Source organism: Triticum dicoccoides, chromosome 6A, assembly GCF_002162155.2.
Source record: "Triticum dicoccoides isolate Atlit2015 ecotype Zavitan chromosome 6A, WEW_v2.0, whole genome shotgun sequence".
Lineage (NCBI taxonomy): Eukaryota > Viridiplantae > Streptophyta > Magnoliopsida > Poales > Poaceae > Triticum > Triticum dicoccoides.
In genome coordinates this window covers 545,776,181-545,796,024 of record NC_041390.1, presented here as the reverse complement: position 1 = coordinate 545,796,024, position 19,844 = coordinate 545,776,181, and the positions used below count along the sequence as shown (strand labels likewise).

General features: G+C 42.1%; 1 protein-coding gene and 1 long non-coding RNA gene across 2 annotated transcripts; one reads left to right on the top strand and one right to left on the bottom strand.

Annotated features, from left to right (window-relative positions):
• Nucleotides 1-336: 336 nt before the first annotated feature.
• On the top strand, nucleotides 337-2,066 carry LOC119319626 (G-type lectin S-receptor-like serine/threonine-protein kinase SD2-5). Its single transcript, XM_037594076.1, has 2 exons — nucleotides 337-449; nucleotides 541-2,066. The coding sequence occupies exons 1-2, from the start codon at nucleotides 374-376 to the stop codon at nucleotides 1,758-1,760; spliced, it is 1,296 nt and encodes a 431-aa protein (XP_037449973.1). The 5' UTR covers nucleotides 337-373; the 3' UTR covers nucleotides 1,761-2,066.
• A 10,658-nt stretch (nucleotides 2,067-12,724) lies between these two features.
• Nucleotides 12,725-17,025, bottom strand: LOC119317809. Its single transcript, XR_005153779.1, has 5 exons — nucleotides 16,452-17,025; nucleotides 15,236-15,924; nucleotides 14,791-14,905; nucleotides 13,565-13,711; nucleotides 12,725-12,967 (listed from the first exon to the last, which is right to left on the bottom strand). It is a non-coding gene; the product is annotated as an uncharacterized LOC119317809 (long non-coding RNA).
• Nucleotides 17,026-19,844: the final 2,819 nt, after the last annotated feature.

Genomic DNA, 19,844 nt, shown 5'->3' with positions numbered 1-19,844 from the left:
TTCTTCAAACACGCGAGAATAAGGAAGGGCGAGGGTTTTGCCGCGTCATCTCGACCTTCTCTGTTCAAAATTACACCGTGGAATCTGCAGCTGTCATGACGTGATTGGCGTCCGTTCGAGCTGACCATGCACAGCAAAAAAGTTTGACACGGATGTCTTCCCGCGTTTACGTTCTTTCTAGGTATCCTTGCCGTGTCAAAAGTTTGAACCCTAGTACTTGAAAACAAAAAAACAGTGGCCGCTTCTATGTCGATCATGATCAAGGATCTCCTATTTCAGCCCAGACCCCATGTAAAGCTGCAGAATCATCCTTGCTTAAACTTTCATTGTAGAACCCATTTCTTCCCCCAGACAAGCAAACCAATTCATCATCATGGATAGCTCATCCGGCGACGATCTTGGCCAACAAGCCTCCAGCAACTTCAACGCATTCCTTGCCGTCACCGTTGGTGCGCTCCCAACAGATCTAACACTGCTATCAAGAACAATAATCCAACATGATTTGTGTCTAACTCCGATTTTTGCATCTCACTCATGCAGTTGTTTCGGTGCTGAGCATCCTGGGATCCGTCGCCATAGTCTACTTCGTGTACAGGTGCGTCAAGAAGAACGGCCTCCCCGCCATCAACATCAACACCACCAGCCCCGCGCCGGCGGGGAGCACGACGCTGTACGCTGTGGTGCCGGACTCCCAGATACGGGACGCCACCGTTGAGCGGTTCCTCAAGGAGATCGCCGGCGAGAAGCCCATCCGGTTCACCCCGCAGCAGCTCTTGGGCTTCACCAACAACTACTCCGCCCGGCTCGGCGCCGGCGGCTTCGGCGCCGTCTACAAGGGCATGCTTCCCAACGGCCTCATGGTCGCCGTGAAGCGCCTCCACCCCGGCCACGACGACAGGACCTCGCAGGAGCAGTTCATGGCGGAGGTGGGCACCATCGGGAGGACGCACCACATCAACCTGGTCAGGCTGTTCGGCTTCTGCTACGAAGCCGACGTGCGCGCGCTGGTGTACGAGTACATGGAGCACGGCGCGCTCGACTCCTACCTCTTCGACCGGAGCCGCGACCTCGGCTTACAGACGATGCGCGCCATCGCCGTCGGCGTCGCCAGGGGGCTCCGGTACCTCCACGAGGAGTGCCAGCAGAAGATCGTGCACTACGACATCAAGCCCGGCAACGTCCTCCTCGACGGCGGCCTCACGCCCAAAGTGGCCGACTTCGGCCTCGCGCAGCTGCTGAACCGGGCGGACACGCACAAGACCGTCTCCGGGATGCGTGGCACGCCCGGGTACGCCGCGCCGGAGATGTGGATGCAGGCCGGCGCCACCGAGAAGTGCGACGTCTACAGCTTCGGCATCCTCCTGTTCGAGATCCTCGGCCGGAGGAGAAACTTCGACGAGGCCGCGCCGGAGAGCCAGCAGTGGTTCCCGAAGCTGGCGTGGACAAAGTACGAGAGCGGCGAGCTAATGGAAGTCATGGCGAGTTGTGATGGCGCGTGCGAGGAAGACAAGAAGGCGGTGCATAGGATGTGCGAGGTGGCGTTCTGGTGTGTGCAGCAGCAGCCGGAGGCGAGGCCGCCGATGAGTGTGGTGGTGAAGATGCTCGAGGGCGAGATGGACATTGCTCCGCCCGCGAACCCGTTCCAGCATCTCATGGCAACGCCGGCGGCGGCGAACCTGTGGACCACGGGGACGAGCACCGTGAACTCGGTGTCCACTTCTGCAAATGGTGTTCCTCGTGGTAGCGACGAGATCGTTTAAGCTATGGGATGCTCTACAGCTTGACTCGATCTAAGCCCAAGGAAACATTTTCCTTGGAACAATAGACGTAGAGCATAGGCATTGGTTAAATCGTTATTCTAAATTTCTCTCCCTCTGTTTCTAAATACAAATCTTTTTAGGGAGGGAGTAATTCACAATGCACACGTCCCAAAACATCTACTACTACTTTGTTGTCATTCGCTGGCAACAATGGAGGTAGGGAGGAAGTAATTCACAATGCACACGTCGCAAAAACATCATCTGCTTTGTTGTTATCCGCTGCCTACAATGAAGGTTTCGTCTCTACACTCTCATGCCAATGCTAAGTATGCATGCATGAACCGTGTTTACCCCTCTCTTCTATGTCTCCCTACCTAGCGCCGTCCGTCGTGGTTGTCGTATTTTTTGGTCACCCCGAGAACTCACACTACGCCAAGCCGATGCGGCCTCGCCCCCGCTTGCTTTCTCCTCTGCTCACGGTTCCTCCTCACCTCTCCCCACCTATTTGCATGTATCAAAAAGCTCTCATTGAGCTATATATAGATCGGTTTTTGTACAGTAATTGAAGGAAAAACTATTAGTGGCTACTACCAGGTGACAGCTAGCTAGTGTAGGGTTATAGGCAGCCACCGCCTCCTGCATCCTCCCGAAAGAGATTAGGCTTCCTCTACCTCCTGTCGACGTTCCCGCCGGTCCGTATCATCTCCGATGACCTTAGGCTCATGGGTGTGCGGTGGATCCCGGCCCATGCCGACGGAAAGGCTCCGTTTTTAGATGCTTCTTCAAATTTGTTAGGGTTTATGTTTTGCTTAGGAAAACGAGACGAAGGCAGCTCCCGAAGATGGAATGAGGTTCTTCCCGCCTAGCCTCCGTTCCAGTGGTGGGTCTAGCATTGTCGGTGGGCATGTGGAGGTGTGTCTCGGACGGATCTGCTCGGATTATGTTGTCTTTCGTCTACGTTCATGTATCTTCAGATTGGATCCTTCCTATCCACGCTAATTTTCATCAGCGATGGTTGTTGTTCTAGTGTGTTGGTCCTATGGGGCCTTAGCACGACGACTTCCGGACAGTCTACTACAACAAGTTTTACCCGGCTCCGGCAAGGGAGGGGCGATGACAGCGGCGCGCGTTCGACTCGCTTCAGTGCTCGTAGTCGTCGCTAGGTGGTATACGAATATGGATGTAATTTTTATTACTTTTAGTGTTCATTGTACTATCATAATTAAAAATGAATAGATCATAAGTTAAAAAACAGCTAGCTAGTGTAGCAGGCACTCCTTGTAGATACTTTTTTTAGGGAAGACCATCATAGCTAGCTTTATTGAATTTAAAATAGGTTTACATCGTCCACGAGCTCACTGGCAACACAGTCAGACGGCTCAGCCAACCAACTAAAAGAAGATTTATTACAGAAGCAAAAATTAGCTGTCACATGAGCCGCTTGATTACATGAACGATAGCAATGCTTAAATTTAACCTCCCCAATCATAGTACTGGTATCCACACACTCTGTGAAGATAGCTACCGCTAAATCCCACCATCTGTTTTGACCATTACAATAGTTGATAACTTGTAGATAGTCTCATTCTACTTCCAGTCTATTGACACCAAGAGAATTAGCAAAAGCAGGCCCATCTCTCATGGCCAAAGCCACAAAATTTCCTCTATCCTCCCAGATTACGGCTGATGTGGCCCCGACTCCTTCATCTGGGTAAAATGATGCATCGACATTTAACTTAACAAAGAGAGGAGTTGGCTTACTCCATTTTAATTCACAAATGGTATTCGCGCACGGTGACGCCTTCTGGTGGTTACTCGCGATTGATAGAACCGAAAACACCCATCTCCAAGCTGGTGGAACTGGTTGATTGTGAGTTGTTTTCCTTCGGATCCACCATAGATACCATCCACCTACAATAATGACTTGCTTAAAACTCAATAATGATGCATTGTTCACTGCTCATCGGGCAATGAGAGTATGTATTCAAAGATAGCCGATCATGATCTGTCAATTAGTAGTGCTTCGATGACCTGAGTAAGTACCAGACGGGACCATAAACCCCGCACAATAGTACACTGAAATAGAAGGTGTCTGATGTCCTCAGCCCCTGGTGACAAATAGGACAAGCTCCATTCGAGTCAACATGCCTATTGGCAAGGACAACACGCAGAGGAATGATTCCTCACAATATTCTTCAGCCAAAAATCTGTATTCTACGTGGAACTTGCAGCTTCCAGAGAGTAATCCAAACCTTCAAAGGGGTAGACCCACCCGGGCTCTCCAACATGTTTGCATGCACCCTTCAAACAGAAAAATTCTTACTCTACTTGGGTTCCATGCTATAAAATCATCAAAGTGATGAAGATAAATTAGTATTTGAAGAATTCTGCGCACATCAACCGGGTTGAATAAATTAGAGATTAGTATCTCATCCCATATGCCACTCATCGGGTCAATTAGCTCACATACTCTAGTTAAAAGTGTATTGCCCCTTGGAGTAATTACCATTCTATTTGGACTTGAAGGAATCCACGGATCCTTCCAAATATTCACATGATCTGCAGAACCAATTCTCCAAATGTTGAACCCTTTTTAAAAAGTCTCCAATCCCATAAGTATGCTTTGCCATATGAAAGAAAAACCATTCTTCGGTGTAGCCTCAAGGAGAGAACCATCTAGATAATATTTAGGCTTTAAAACCTTCGTGACTAGTGAGTTTGGATCCGTAATTAACCTCCATCATTATTTAGCTAACATAGCTATATTAAAAGAGTAAAGGTCTCGAAATCCCATAACACCCTCACTTTTAGGAATACATAGCTTCCTCCAGCATTGTTTCTTGCAAATTAAACCTTACTCTACACCTGACTAAGCTAACACAAGCCATATGGTCATATCAATCCATTGTTCATGGAAGCCAAGCTTTTGCATCATAATTCTCGAGAAGCTCCACTCCACACAATCATATGCCTTGTTCATATCCAAGTTAACTGCTCACATCCTTGCCTGTCTAATTCTTTTATTTTTAATCTTGTGGATGCACTCATAAGCAATCAAGATATTATCTGTAATTAATCCCCAGGAATGAAAGCCTTTGAGTGGGTGAAATAATCACAGCCATGATGCACTTTAGTCTTGCAGCTAACATTTTGGAGACAATTTTATACAAAACATTGCAGAGACTAATAGGTCTATATTGAGTAAACACTTTAGGGGTATCAATCTTAGGAATAAGAACTATAGAAGTATCATTCCATTCTCCTGGAATTTGGTAGTTATTTACAGCAACCAATACCTCTTAGGTGATGTCATCTCCAAGAACATGCCAGAACTTCTTGAAAAAAAATTGTGTGAAGCCCATCTGGTCCACGAGCCTTTAAATCACCAATACTAAACACCGCCTTACGAATACCATCTTGGGTAAAAGGCGCCACCAGGGCCTCATTCATTTGATATGTCACTTTAACTTGGACTTTTTGTAGAATTGTAGGATATACTTGCTGCACTTTCGATATAAATAGACCATTAAAATAACTATGAATATGTTGACTAAGAGGCGTTGTACCTTCCTGCACATTACCATCGACATCTTTTAAAAAAAATTGATGAGCCTTTTCTTCCTCCAAGCTGATGCATATGCCTGAAAGATCCCGATATTTCAGTCTCCAAACTTGAGCGTGTTGGATCTCGATCGCTACATGTAATGGATCTCTTCCTGTTCTAACAAAAACTCAATTAGTTTTGACAACTCCTTCTTCTTCTCCTTTGTCTCATCATTAAAGGCACCCGTCATAATTTTCTCCAACTCCTTTTGCGCCCTTCTCAACCTCTTCTTTGGTCTTTTAAGGACACATTGGTCCCAGTCATGAAACATATCATGCATATGATTCAATTTCTCCTCAACAGTAGCTAGGTTTGGGTTGGCGCTGACCTCCTGCCACGCCTCCTGAACAATATTCGCAAAGGTACCTTCTCTTAACCAACCCGCTTCAAATCGTTTAATATGACAACCTCCTTCCACCTAAGCATAAAACTTTGTATCCACCAGCAGTGGTCTGTGATTCGAGTGGTTTTAGCTCTAAAGGGTTGAATGAGGGTGCAATACGCTCCAAGAATCATTAATCAGGCCACGATCAAGATGTTCTCTAATATATATGTCCTCGTTGTCATGTGAACCGATCACCCAAATAACTCATATCTCTTAGCTCGCAATCATCACATTGCACTCTAGAAAGTTAGCATATATTGTTGCAGTCTCAGGTTACCTCCTTCCTTCTCACTCAAAAACTGAATTTCGTTGAGATCCCCTATAAGAAACCATTGGTAACTATGGTTCTTATGTGATTGACACACACATTCCCATGTCTTGTATTTATGTTCCCATTTAAAATCACCATACATAGCAATAAGTCTCCAAGAATTATTGTTGTTGTCTTCCACCCTAACGTCAATAAACATCGAGTCAAGCGCCAACCTATTGATTCTTACTTCCTTCTTCCATAATAAAACCAACTCACCTTTCCTCCCATCACTAACACAAACTAATTGTTGGTCCATCTTCAACCATCGTCTCAAACATTCGGCTGGATAGCTTTCAAGGTGTATCTCCGACAAAAACAACACGCCTAGGCAACAGCTTCACTGGACATCCAACAAAGCACGGACTGTCGGGGCATTCCCAAGCCCTTGGCTGTTCCACCTTAAGATTTTCATTGCTCCCTGCGGTCTCCCTTGAGAGGAGATGTCGATAAATTAGGGTTTTGAATACTCTCTCAACCTCCCAACACATCCCTTTCATCTCCTCTAAGCTTCTTATTATTGGTGTTCTTCTACGGAGAACTAGTTGTATCTGAATTGGTCGTCACTGAGCCGTCATTCTTTGAGCACTTAGCAGCATCTCGCTTAGTAGCCTAGGCAGAACCTGCCAGCACAATTGCCAACATATTCTGCTCGATCATCACCATATTTGGATCTGTCGCAATTCTTCTCCCAAGCAAACCCGTCCTAACATCCTGGGTTGTTGTATTTCGTACAAACGGCATATCTGTCTCCATATCTGCAATACCAGTGCCTATGAAGAGGGCATTATAGTGCCAACTGGTCGTCGCGTTCTAACCTGGAGCGAAGGGGACATCTCCTCCTCTCCCACGTCCAGCAAAAGGATTACCACGGCCTCCAAAGTCACCTCTTCCCTGGTCAGCTTAACGACCCTGTCATCGGCCTCTACCTTGGCCTCTACCACCATCTTCCAATAAAAAATAGCCCCAATATAATTTAGCTACTTTTTTTAATCCCTGCAGCTTCCCAGAGGCTTTCTTTTTTATTGAACATCATGATCACCCGTGCCACACTCTTGATACAAATGGCCCATCAATCCAAAGTGGCCAGGCAATTTCACATACTGGACTTGGTACCAATAGGTCTCTTCGTTCTTAGCTACATAAGCAAAAACAACTAGCTTTTTATGCACCTTCAATTCAACTCTTACCCGAACTAATTCTCCCACGAACCCTGTTGGAAGTGTTGTTTGGACCTCTGGCACCTTGCCCATATTGCACCACATCCCTTTGATAGCTGCCAGTATCAAGTAATCGTCCGAAAGCCTGAGTATTCTAGGTCACACGGTAATTTTGTCAAGAACTATTGATTTGCGGTTCAAGAATCCATCGTATTCCTCTATCATCAGTCCTTGGTTCCTGAACAAGCAAGGTCCCATATGCAACACCGTGTTCCAATCTCCTAAACAGCCAAATTGAATTGTGAACAAATTATCATCAACATTCCTCCACCGGATGTCACGAGCCGGGTTATAAGCACACCTCATGTCAGAGTAAAGCGCAGACGGGCTGAACACCTTAGATGTATGAACTTTTGCTATAGCTAGCCACTTGGTCGCCACTGCTTCCTCCTTGAATTCATATTCCCAAACAAAGTTGTCTTCCTCATCCTCATGAAGATCTAAACGTTCGGCCAGTCCTCAACCTTCTCCTTGCCCTATCCGGAAGCTCCTGTCTCATCTTTTGTCTCCATCACCCTTGCTCCCTGGTAGACCTGGTCCTTCTCAGGGGATAGCAGAAACCCTCCTTGCAGTGATCGCCTCCCAGGAGCACGAGGACACCTAGGTGAAGAGATCAGGAGTGGGGTTCGAAGATTGCTCTTGGTAGAATCAGACTCTGAGTAGTGGCGTAGCCCGAGGAAAATGAAACCCTAGTCGCGAGACGATGGGAAAAGACTTGGAGAAAGAATCTCGTACATAAGATTTTAATTCTAAAGGAATTCTTGTGTACTGCATCTCGTGCAAATCTCCTTGTGCGTCAAGATAGGCGATCGAAGCATGCAACATATGATGAGATGAGATGGTTGAGAGAAAAAAGATATGCATGATGACGTGACGTGCGACTGCAGGATTGCGTGCAAGCTCGGTTAAAAAAATCATAGCCTGTGAGCTCATATATGCGAGTACAGATTTTCTTTCCAATTTATAGAATCCGTTGCATCTTACATTTGCAAGCATATTAGAATTCTAGTGGTCACCGACTTGCTTGCTCCTCCTTAGGTCGACAGTTCAAAACCCACACAAATCATTTATTTTTTGGACCCTGATAAGTATCGACCTTTAGGTACGAGCACGTGCAACTTCGAACATTTTCGACGACAAGTTTAGTAACGCGAGGATGACAAATTTAGTTGCCAAGCATGACAACTTTTGCCTTCGGTTTATTTTGACCGAAACTTGCCGTGAGTCACTGGAAATTGCCATCCTTGCGTGACTGAAATTGACAACGAAAAACGTCAGGACCGGAGTGCCAAGCACCTAACATGTGGCACTTATCATTTTGATTATTTTTTTTCCTCTTTCCAATAGAAGGAAAGCTAGCTAGCCTTATACACTCATCCAAAAAGCCCCTGTAAAGAATAACTAGTTTGTGAGCAGTCCATGTACGCCAACATGGCAGCCACATGGATGGAATCTTCTGTCCCGAATCGGTTTTGGTCTTATTTGATCAAATAAACAAGTTTATGGACTAAATGGTGCATTTCTCAAGTTCTTGGTCTAAAGTGCGCAATCAGTTTGAGTATATGGCTACTCACACATCTCACTCTGTATTTTTGACTTGCCCTTGTTTGGGGTAAGTCGGTTTTTTCTTAGGTTAGATTTTTTACTGCCCTTGTTTTGGGTATGTCGATTTTCCTTCTTTTTTATGTGTTTTTGCTTTTATTTTTTTGTTTTTAGCCGGTCTTTCTTTCTTTCTACGTGGGTATTTTTGCATATTGGATGAGTGAAAATGTAAACACGTATGTACTATAGAGGATGTGTGTTAATCACACTAAAGTGTAAAAATTGCACTATTACATGTTTATTCATTGTATATTTAAAAAGTACAATTTCAATACAAAGTTGTGTGCAAGTTTTTTTTGTTTTTTTAAAAGGCCAATGCCACTAGTTCATTCTTCGTTAGGAATTTTTTGATTTTGATTTTTTGTTTTTACTTTATTTTGTTTATTTTTAAGAGCGAAATATTAATGCCACTAACTTATGCCTTCTTAGTAAACTTCTTACTTACGAAAATTCCAGTATTATATGCTTATTGTTGCATATTATGATAAAGCGTAATTTCTATGTAAATTTTGTCACTATTTGTTTTGTGTTTTTCATTTCTTTCTTCTCAAAGGCTAATGCCATTGCAAGTAATTCATTCTTTCTTACAAAATTCATTATTCTGATTTTGATTTTGATTTTGATTTTGTTTTATTTTATTTATTTCTTCTTTAATGGTAAAATACTAATGCCACTAACTCATTACTTCCTAGAAAACCCTTTTTCGAAAAAAAAACTAGTATTATATGCTTATTCTTGCATATTATGGAAACATGCAATTTTTTCAATTATCTTCTTCTTAAACCGAGATATTTCACTAATAGTGCAATTTTTACACTCATTTCAACCTTGTTTAAACAGAGATATTTCACTAAAAGAGAGATACTCGCTCCGATATTGCCACTAATGACTAATGAATGCAAAGGATTCCATAAATCCTCTCTTTGATATTTTTTCCACGGGAAATGGGCTAAAAAATGAAAGATATCACGTGAGACAAAGGAAAGAAAGGAAAATGGAGATTAAATCTATTAAGCTACGCGTGAAGGGCGGCCAACCAGCTATGCCACGTGGCGCAAGCTGGTTGGTCATGGTGAGAAATCTTTTGAATTTTTTTAGATGAAGGTGTGGATTATGTTTTAAAGGGAAAACTTTGTTTTTGCCACTCTAGCTTTTGCCAATTTTGCTTATGCCACTCTAGAATTTGACGTCTCACTTTTGCCACGACTGGCTTTTGACAATACATCACAAATGCCATTTCGTGGCAAAAACGATAATTTTTCATTTCACTTTTGCCACTCTTAGCTTTTGACAATGTATCATAATTGCCACTCTGAAAATTTTGCTTTTGCCATGGAATGACAAAAGTGATATATTGTCAAAAGCTAAGAGTGGCAGAAGTGAAATGTCCAATTCTAGAGTGGCATAAGTAAAGTTGGCCAAAATTAGAGTGGCAAAAACTAGAGTATCAAGCAAGCGATCATTATTTGTTTCATATTTTTTATTTTCCTTCTTCTTTCAGGTTAATACCAATGCCACTAATTTGTGTTCGTAATGAGAGTCTTAGAATTTGCACGCGATGAGCAGTTTGGTGCATAAAGTTGTAAAATACTTCCTCCGTCCCATAATATAAGAATGTTTTTGACACTACACTAATATAAAAACGCTCTTATATTATGATCATCGAACTTGCGCGGGCGTGCAAATACGTTCAGATATTCCAGTGCTTGCATGGCACGCCAGGATGGACAGGGCCCACTTTCAGTGACACATGGACGCATTTTTACACAAAATCCTCTCGTCTTTTCCTTTTTAGCGAAAAAGCTAACCACTAGTGGGCCCTTCCTGTCAGTAGGAACAAGAATTAACTTGAAGATGTGTGACTGCTACGTCTCGAACCCACGACCAGACGCTTGCCCTTTTAACGTAAAACTAGTAGGCTGCCCGTGCATTGCCACGGGCTTTGTAAAATTTGTACTGGTTGCATATCGAATTTAATATGGACAGAAAAGATAGCCAATAACACACAAAAATGATTTTAAATCCCCTTCACTTGCAATGTATTTCGATAAAAAATCGACCGCATAATAGAAAGACCTATCATATCTGATTCACAAAATAAAGAAGGGGCTACAAAAACATTGAACTCTTTATTGTGCTCTGCATTACAAATGATAATAACACTTGAATGCCTTTATTATTTATGCTTAAGATACCATCTCACAAAAGCAAGTGTATTGTTATTATCCATTAATTGAAGACAAACACATGGAGTATCTTGTTCCCTTTAAACAAATGTTCGAACAAGTTACAACCAGAAACTCAATTCCATAAAAAAAAAGAACTTGATTGCAATATGCAAAAGCCTATATTCTAGAACATGCAATTCACCATTTACGTACTACTGCAACAAAACACATCTTCTAGAACATGTTACCTATCTTGGGAGAGGTAAATACATCAATCTTTGATAACATTTATTGTTAAAAAAATTGTGTATACATTTATTCTGATTTTTATAATATTGTGATAAACCCATTGATGATTTTCTTCTAGTTTGTTTGAGCGGTGTAACGCCTGATTTGGTGTATCGGTTCAAAAGTAACTCACATAAGACTCAAAAGGAAATGTGTGTTGTAGTGTGAACTCTGACATAAACCGACCGAAGGGAAAGCCTAATTCGGTATACACTAAGACTTTAAGCTCAAATATAAGTGTGAATCACAGGCATCATCAATTGTGAACAACAAGGCTAAAATTTGCACAAAGAATATGTTGTCGCAAGTTTAAAACATATGTTTTTCCCATTTTAGCACAAAACTTGGAAAATACACAGTCGGATTGAGGAGAACACAAGTCTATAAGGTTAGTCCTATCAATTGTTCATTATTCTATTAGCAACTAAAATAGAGAGATAGATAGATATATAGAGAAACAATACCTAATCAGATCCCCCAAACATCATGAGGCAATATAAAATGTCTGGAAAAATATAGTTCTCTGAAATATTGAAAGGGAGCCCCAAGACATTGACATTCTAAATTGCTTAGAGCTTAAATGCTTAATACAATCATGCTTCTCCATTTTGAGCCAATCCACCTAACGTGGACTACTTCATTAATACATGCAATCATTCCAGATAGCCTGCAAAACAAGAGGTAAAAATCAGTAAATATTGTACAAATAATTTTTTTAGTTGAATTGAAAGGCTCAAATTAAAAATCAACAAATATATGCAGGGTTATTTCATACTGCTAGTTTATTGAGCACCATTAACCTCCTTGTCGGCATATAATGTATAATCCAAAATCATATTACCAATTTTGGGGCAACTTTATACTACTTGCGAATATAAAGAATATGATTAACTAACAAATATTGGATTGTAACAGATGTGAAAAAAAATACTTCTATACTTCAAGGAATCATATGGTGTGAGTATCATTTGAAAGCTTTTAGGATAAATAAGGATAGAGGGCTGTTTTGTTCAAGGAAACAGAATGACTCTCCTTACACCAAGTCTAAGTTCATCATCATTCATCATTGTTACATGTATAAAATGGGGAAATACACAATGAATAAGAGGAATAAGGATAGAGAGCTGTTAACTTCATCGCACTGTTCATTTGCTTATACTGAAGAAATCTATTTATATTGACAAATGAATTCCCTCCATTTGTCAAAAAGATGCCTATTTGGTTGATCTGGAAGGCAAAGGAGAATTTGAAAACATGTATATGGTACCTTGCTAGAAGGAAAAAGATAACTGATATACTTGTCTCAAAATCAGAATGGATGATAGAATTACATAGAGCGGTTTGCCCATTTCAAAGATTCTCAGTGTTGTAAGGAACTGTGTCAACGAATTCCCACAGAAAATATAGCGTCTGATTCCAGGAAATGATTTATTTCTGTTACTCACAAACAACATGTACAACATTGAGAAGCTCCTCGTGAATCAAGCTTACAACACTGAGCATTAGAAAATCATACTCTCTTCTTGTTAGCCGGTGGTGAGAAAACATGTGCTGCAATTAGTATTGAAATGTTCTCCTTGATAGGTTCATGAAGAATGCCGGCAATGAGAATCTCATCCAGTATATAGGCCTGAAAATTTCACCATTGGTACTCATGAGAATTAGTCAGTACTAAAAAGAATGGTGTAGCTCTTGCAAGAAATTTCATATAACTCCACTGCTGGTTCTTCGGTGTCCACGAGCCTTTGTTTTCTGATTACACATATATAAATATAATGCATATAGTTCAGCCGGTAGTAAGTCTGTAGTTCCCCATCAAAATAATATATAATGCATGTGAAAACTTACATGTATAGAAAAGATAACCCGCAACAATTGGAAAATAATTGAAATCCGCTTCACTTGCAATGTAATTTGACGATGTACATACAAAACGGGCAATGATCCAAATAATTATCTGTTACAAACTAAATTCTACTTGCTACGCTTGAGATATTCCCGTACAACACCGGGAATGTTGTCTTTAGCTTCGTTCGCACGCTACTTCAACAAGTACAATAAAATTTTCATTTTCAGCTCATAACCAACCAGCACAAGCAATGTATATAGTTAGCATGAAGATTTCACGTGAAAGATTTAAGAATGTGCAACAAAGAATACTCAGCGTTCATTGTATGTAGAATATGGTTATATATTCTGACCATATATATACAATGCAGTGTCTCACTTTATCCGGATGCCCCTCGATGACTCTCCCATGATGCGGGTTCCTCGACTCCTTTCTCTGCTGGCTCCCGCAACAACTTGTTGGGTTGCCTCCACCATGTGTGAATAGAGCATGAACTTTGTAATCTCCCAACATTTTAACACCCGACTAAAAAATTGAATGAAGTAAAAAATAATACTTTTCAATAATATATCCTTAATAGATGGATTTAACTATACAAATTGGCGAGTAAACAACCGTTTTACAAAAACAAAATAGTGAATTAATCTTTATGCCTCCACATAAAAAACATTTTACAGTCCATTTTCTAGACACCTTCACAGATGTAAACCTCTAGAAGTTTTCAGTTATTACTCCTTAATATCAACAAATTGTAGAGATAATTTTTTGTATCAAATTAAAACAAAACATCACATATGATCCTTGCTATCAACTCCTTGCTATCAACCTATGAACCTGCCTAAGCATGTAAGTTAGTAAATTTTTCCATTGGTGATGTGTCTCCAAAGCAATATGTGATATATTTATTGTTATTTGGATGGATTAGGCATGCTCTTCTCCTTTTTTATTTCAGCTCCCACACTTGAGAAGTTGCAGTCCTATCCAAAGATTGAGATAAAAAAACTGAGAACCCAAAATAGCATGCAGATGCAGACACTCAAAGTTGCATGAATCCTAAAAGATTGAAGAATGGGGATTTAAAAAATAAAGTTATTCAATTAAAGTGCCCCCTTAGTTGAACTTCTTCTATTTTATTATTCTAAACACATTGACTTATGGTGACTTGCATTGTACAAATTTACTACAACACATGGACAAATATTGTACTACCAAACATCTCCTAATTATCATAGGTTTATGTATGCATCTCCTAACTATCAAAGGTTCCAATCAGCATCTGCGGAGCCCATACATGAGTCAGCGCGTTGCAATGCCAATTTGGCACTTGAAAGACATGGTCTTACTACTTTTTAGTTCTTTAAACAATTCTTCGAAGGACAACTCCATCCTCCATCATGTAATTCTTTAACCAGAACCAAAAGATTAGAATTTAGAAACTAATCATTTGTTGTGAGAGAACAGTGTTTGTATGCGTAAAATATTATGTACGCCAATGACATTACCACATGGATTTAGGTACACTGCAGTGAAATTAAATCGTAAGATATATATGAAAATAAAACGGGCATCACATCATATGCATGCCTCTGCCACATAGTGCATACCTTTCTCATGACTTTGGCTTGTAAGATGGTAGCAACAACTTCACTTGTTGTCTTCAAGCGTCGAGAAACATCAAATAGTTGCTGCGGTTTTCTCTGTTTCCTAAAGAAATGCTTGCTGAAAAAATTGCCAAAAGTTTACAAATAAAATATAACATAAGAGCATGTTCTTAACGACAAATGATATTACCAGAAAATGAAATCTAGCTGACAACAAGAACTGTATTCTGACTAATATAGTTTCGAACCCTGGTTTTTAACTAAGGTAAGTGAGATGTTTTAACAAAAAAATTACAGTTTACTCGGCTCTTGGTGCTAGTTCTTCTTGAGAAAACTTCAAATCTTCATGTATTTTTCCCACACGAATCAACTCTATCAGATTTTGTGCTTCCAGATGGAAGTATTATAGAGAATTTTCAAAATTTGAGTCAAGATAAGATGTCAATACCAAATGAAGGCTTCAAATTGTACATATGGTTGTGTCCAAACGCCCAAACCTCTGTGAAAAATGCACAATAAAAACCTACACCCACTTTACAGTAGTTATACAATACTTCACTCAACAGTATACAAACAATACAGTATACAAACAATATCTTATTCAAACCATGTTGTACAAACCGTATCACCTCCAGGCTCCCGCTAAAAGGAGCAAATACAATTTTTTGAGTTAAGCAAAGATATAATTTCTCATACGCATATATACCTTAATTTCATGTAGAAAAACAACTTCTAACAAAAAAAGCATTATCTAAAGATAAGCCACATTTCTCATACGCATATATACCTTAGTTTCATGTAGAAATACTACTTCTGACCCAAAAAAAGCATTGTCCACTATGCTATGGGGTATTTTTCAGATGAGAAACCGGCCGGTAAACATAATGGAGAACCCGGAAGGTCCATTAGCACATATATGACTAATGACAAGAAAGTTAGCCACAATTGTCATATCATTGCTCCTGCTCCAAACTTTTCTGACAGCCCAACAACGAGGTACAAACTGAAATTAGGATCGTGGGGTTAAGATCGTTGATCTTCTCGATAGCCTTTCGAGCATTTCCCTGACTTGACCACTTGCTTCACCTCCATCCGGTTGGTGATGGTCCACCAGGTAAATGTGAACTGCACACAAAGCTGCATGAATCACACTTCAGTGAGAGTCCAGTGGCTAAATCTCATGTACTGTTCCAGGAGTATTGCAGGAGTAAGACCGGCCAGATTTAAACATTTTATTTTAAATAGCTTGCTATATCATTTAGAAGATGTCCGCCGCTAAGAGCCTTAGTACGTTATTAAAACTTTGGGCGTGTGTCTATTACAAAATATTCTTGGAAATGTACAGTCACAGTTAATGAGAGGTTGTAAACTATGGAAGTACATTAGGTACCAAACAGTCTATCGACAAGTGACTCCAGTAATAGTCCAATAAGACATTTGCACCCAAGAGCATCCAAATGGCAAAGTAGTCCTTGAATTGACTAATAGTAAGATTGTTATTTTAAATAGTAGTAGTAGTAGTATAGAAATTAAGATAGACGAGCAAATCTGCATGGATGATATGAAAATTTTCTATCTTAAAAAAAACAATTCAACGGGCACTACGATATTGCAAAGTTACTCTTATCTAGCTGTACAAATGAGTAAATCAAGATATTAATTACCTCATCCATGCTGTCATTGCATAGTTCATCCGGCAACTATTAGTCGAGATCAGCATCCAGAACATCACCCTTCTTGATCTCTTGTAGATCTACGCCACAAAAACATTATATCAAACTGCAGAAACATATAGCTAATGAAACGTACAGCGGACATCGACCGTCCGGCAATTCTTATACCGACGAACGACACGCAACGGCAGTGCGCCACCGAGATCCCTTCCAAAAGGGTCTCCAGCGAGATTCCCTTGTTCACCCGCCACGATATAGGCACGAGGCGAAAAGGCGGCGGCAGCATGCGTACAAGCTGCGTGATAAACTGCTCCTAATCGATGCGTGCGTTATGGCTATGCATCTTCCAGCTAGGAAGCTGCTGCTAGCTGGGCAGGCCCCTTTCTCTTAGTAAGGATGTGTAGGGAGAAGCAAAACAGGACGACGGCTTAGCAGTCGCTGTGTGTTCCTGGAGGGGGCCCCTGGAGCAGATGGCAGATGGCCGGCAGGGGCACCCTAGCGGCCACCATGAAACACGCGACGAGGACGAAAAACCCACTAAAACCAGGATCAAGCGCAAAATAAATGGACGCCCAAATTAGGATTGAGAGGACCTGGACGTGGGCGAGGCAGGCCGTCATCGGAGGGGAACGCAACCCATGGCGGCGAGCTCCATGACGCGGCCATGGCGGCACCTGCGGAGAGGAACGACGCGCAGCTCAGAGGAGAGAGATAGGTAGCGGAAAAAGGAGTAGGGGGAGACGGAGGCATGGCGGCGGGGTCCTCTCTGGTGCGCAGGCGAAGTGGACCTGTGGCGCGGCGGCGGGGGAAGGGGTCGTTGGCGCGTAGTGAAAGATATATGCCCTAGAGGCAATAATAAAGTTATTATTTATTTCCTTATATCATGATAAATGTTTATTATTCATGCTAGAATTGTATTAACCGGAAACATAATACATGTGTGAATACATAGACAAACAGAGTTTCACTAGTATGCCTCTACTTGACTAGCTCGTTAATCAAAGATGGTTATGTTTCCTAACCATGGACAAAGAGTTGTCATTTGATTAATGGGATCACATCATTAGTTGAATGATCTGATTGACATGACCCATTCCATTAGCTTAGCACCCGATCGTTTAGTATGTTGCTATTGCTTTCTTCATGACTTATACATGTTCCTATGACTATGAGATTATGCAACTCCCGTTTGCCGGAGGAACACCTTGTGTGCTATCAAACGTCACAACGTAACTGGGTGATTATAAAGGAGCTCTACAGGTGTCTCCAAAGGTACATGTTGGGTTGGCGTATTTCAAGATTAGGATTTGTCACTCCGAATGTCGGAGAGGTATCTCTGGGCCCTCTCGGTAATGCACATCACTTAAGCCTTGCAAGCATTGCAACTAATGAGTTAGTTGCGGGATGATGTATTACGGAACGAGTAAAGAGACTTGCCGGTAACGAGATTGAACTAGGTATTGGATACCGATGATCGAATCTCAGGCAAGTAACATACCGATGACAAAGGGAACAACATATGTTGTATGCGGTCTGACCGATAAAGATCTTCGTAGAACATGTAGGAGCCAATATGGGCATCCAGGTCCCGCTATTGGTTATTGACCGGAGACGTGTCTCGGTCATGTCTACATTGTTCTCGAACCCGTAGGGTCCGCACGCTTAAGGTTTCGATGACAGTTATATTATGAGTTTATACGTTTTGATGTACCGAAGGTTGTTCGGAGTCCCAGATGTGATCACGGACATGACGAGGAGTCTCGAAATGGTCGAGACATAAAGATTGATATATTGGAAGCGTGTGTTTGGATATCGAAAGTGTTCCGGGTGAAATCAGGATTTTTCCGGAGTACCGGGAGGTTACCGGAACCCCCCGGGAGATATATGGGCCTTAGTGGGCCTTAGTGGAAAAGAGAAGAGGCAGCCAGAGATGGGCCGCGCGCCCCTCCCCTCCCTTGGTCCGAATAGGACAAGGAGAGGGGGCCGGCCCACCTTCCTCTCTTCCCCCCTCCGCGAATCCTATTCCAACTAGGATTGGGGGAGGGGGGAATCCTACTCCCGAAGGGAGTAGGACTCCTCCTGGCGCGCCTCTCCTAGGCCGGCCGCACCCCCCCTTGAGCCTTTATATACGGAGGCAGGGGCACCCCAGAAAAACACAAGTTGATCCACGTGATCATATTCTTAGCCGTGTGCGGCGCCCCCTGCCACCATAGTCCTCGATAATATTGTAGCGGTGCTTAGGCGAAGCCCTGCGACAGTAGTACATCAAGATCGTCACCACGCCGTCGTGCTGACGGAACTCTTCCCCAACACTTTGCTGGATCGGAGTCCGGGGATCGTCATCGAGCTGAACGTGTGCTAGAACTCGGAGGTGCCGTAGTTTCGGTGCTTGATCGGTCGGGCCGTGGAGACGTACGACTACATCAACCAAACGCTTCCGTTGTCGATCTACAAGGGTACTTAGATCACACTCTCCCCTCTCGTTGCTATGCATCACCATGATCTTGCGTGTGCGTAGGAAATTTTTTGAAATTACTACGTTCCCCAACAGTGGCATCCGAGCCTAGGTTTTAAGGTTTGATGTTATATGCACGAGTAGAACACAAGTGAGTTGTTGGCGATATAAGTCATATTGCTTACCAGCATGTCATACTTTGGTTCGGCGGTATTGTTGGATGAAGCGGCCCGGACCGACATTACGCGTATGCTTACGCGAGACTGGTTCTACCGCCGTGCTTTGCACACAGGTGGCTGGCGGGTGTCAGTTTCTCCAACTTTAGTTGAACCGAGTGTGGCTACGCCCGGTCCTTGCGAAGGTTAAAACAGCACCAACTTGACAAACTATCGTTGTGGTTTTGATGCGTAGATAAGATTGGTTCTTGCTAAGCCCGTAGCAGCCACGTAAAACTTGCAACAACAAAGTAGAGGACGTCTAACTTGTTTTTGCAGGGCATGTTGTGATGTGATATGGTCAAAACGTGATGAGATATAAGTTGTTGTATGAGATGATCATGTTTTGTTGAAGTTATCGGCAACTGGCAAAAGCCTTATGGATGTCTCTCTACTGCATAAGATGCAAGCGCCAAATAATTGCTTTACTTTATCGCTATGCAATAGCAATAGTTGCAAGAGCAATTGTTGGCGAGACGACCATGTGACGACACATTGATATAGATCAAGATGATGGAGATCATGGTGTCATGCCGGTGACGATGGAAATCATGATGATGCTTTGGAGATGGAGATCAAAGGCACAAGATGATGATGGCCATATCATGTCACATATTTTGATTGCATGTGATGTTTATCTTTTATGCATCTTATCTTGCTTTGATTGACAGTAGCATTATATGATGATTCCTCACTAAATTTCAAGATAAAAGT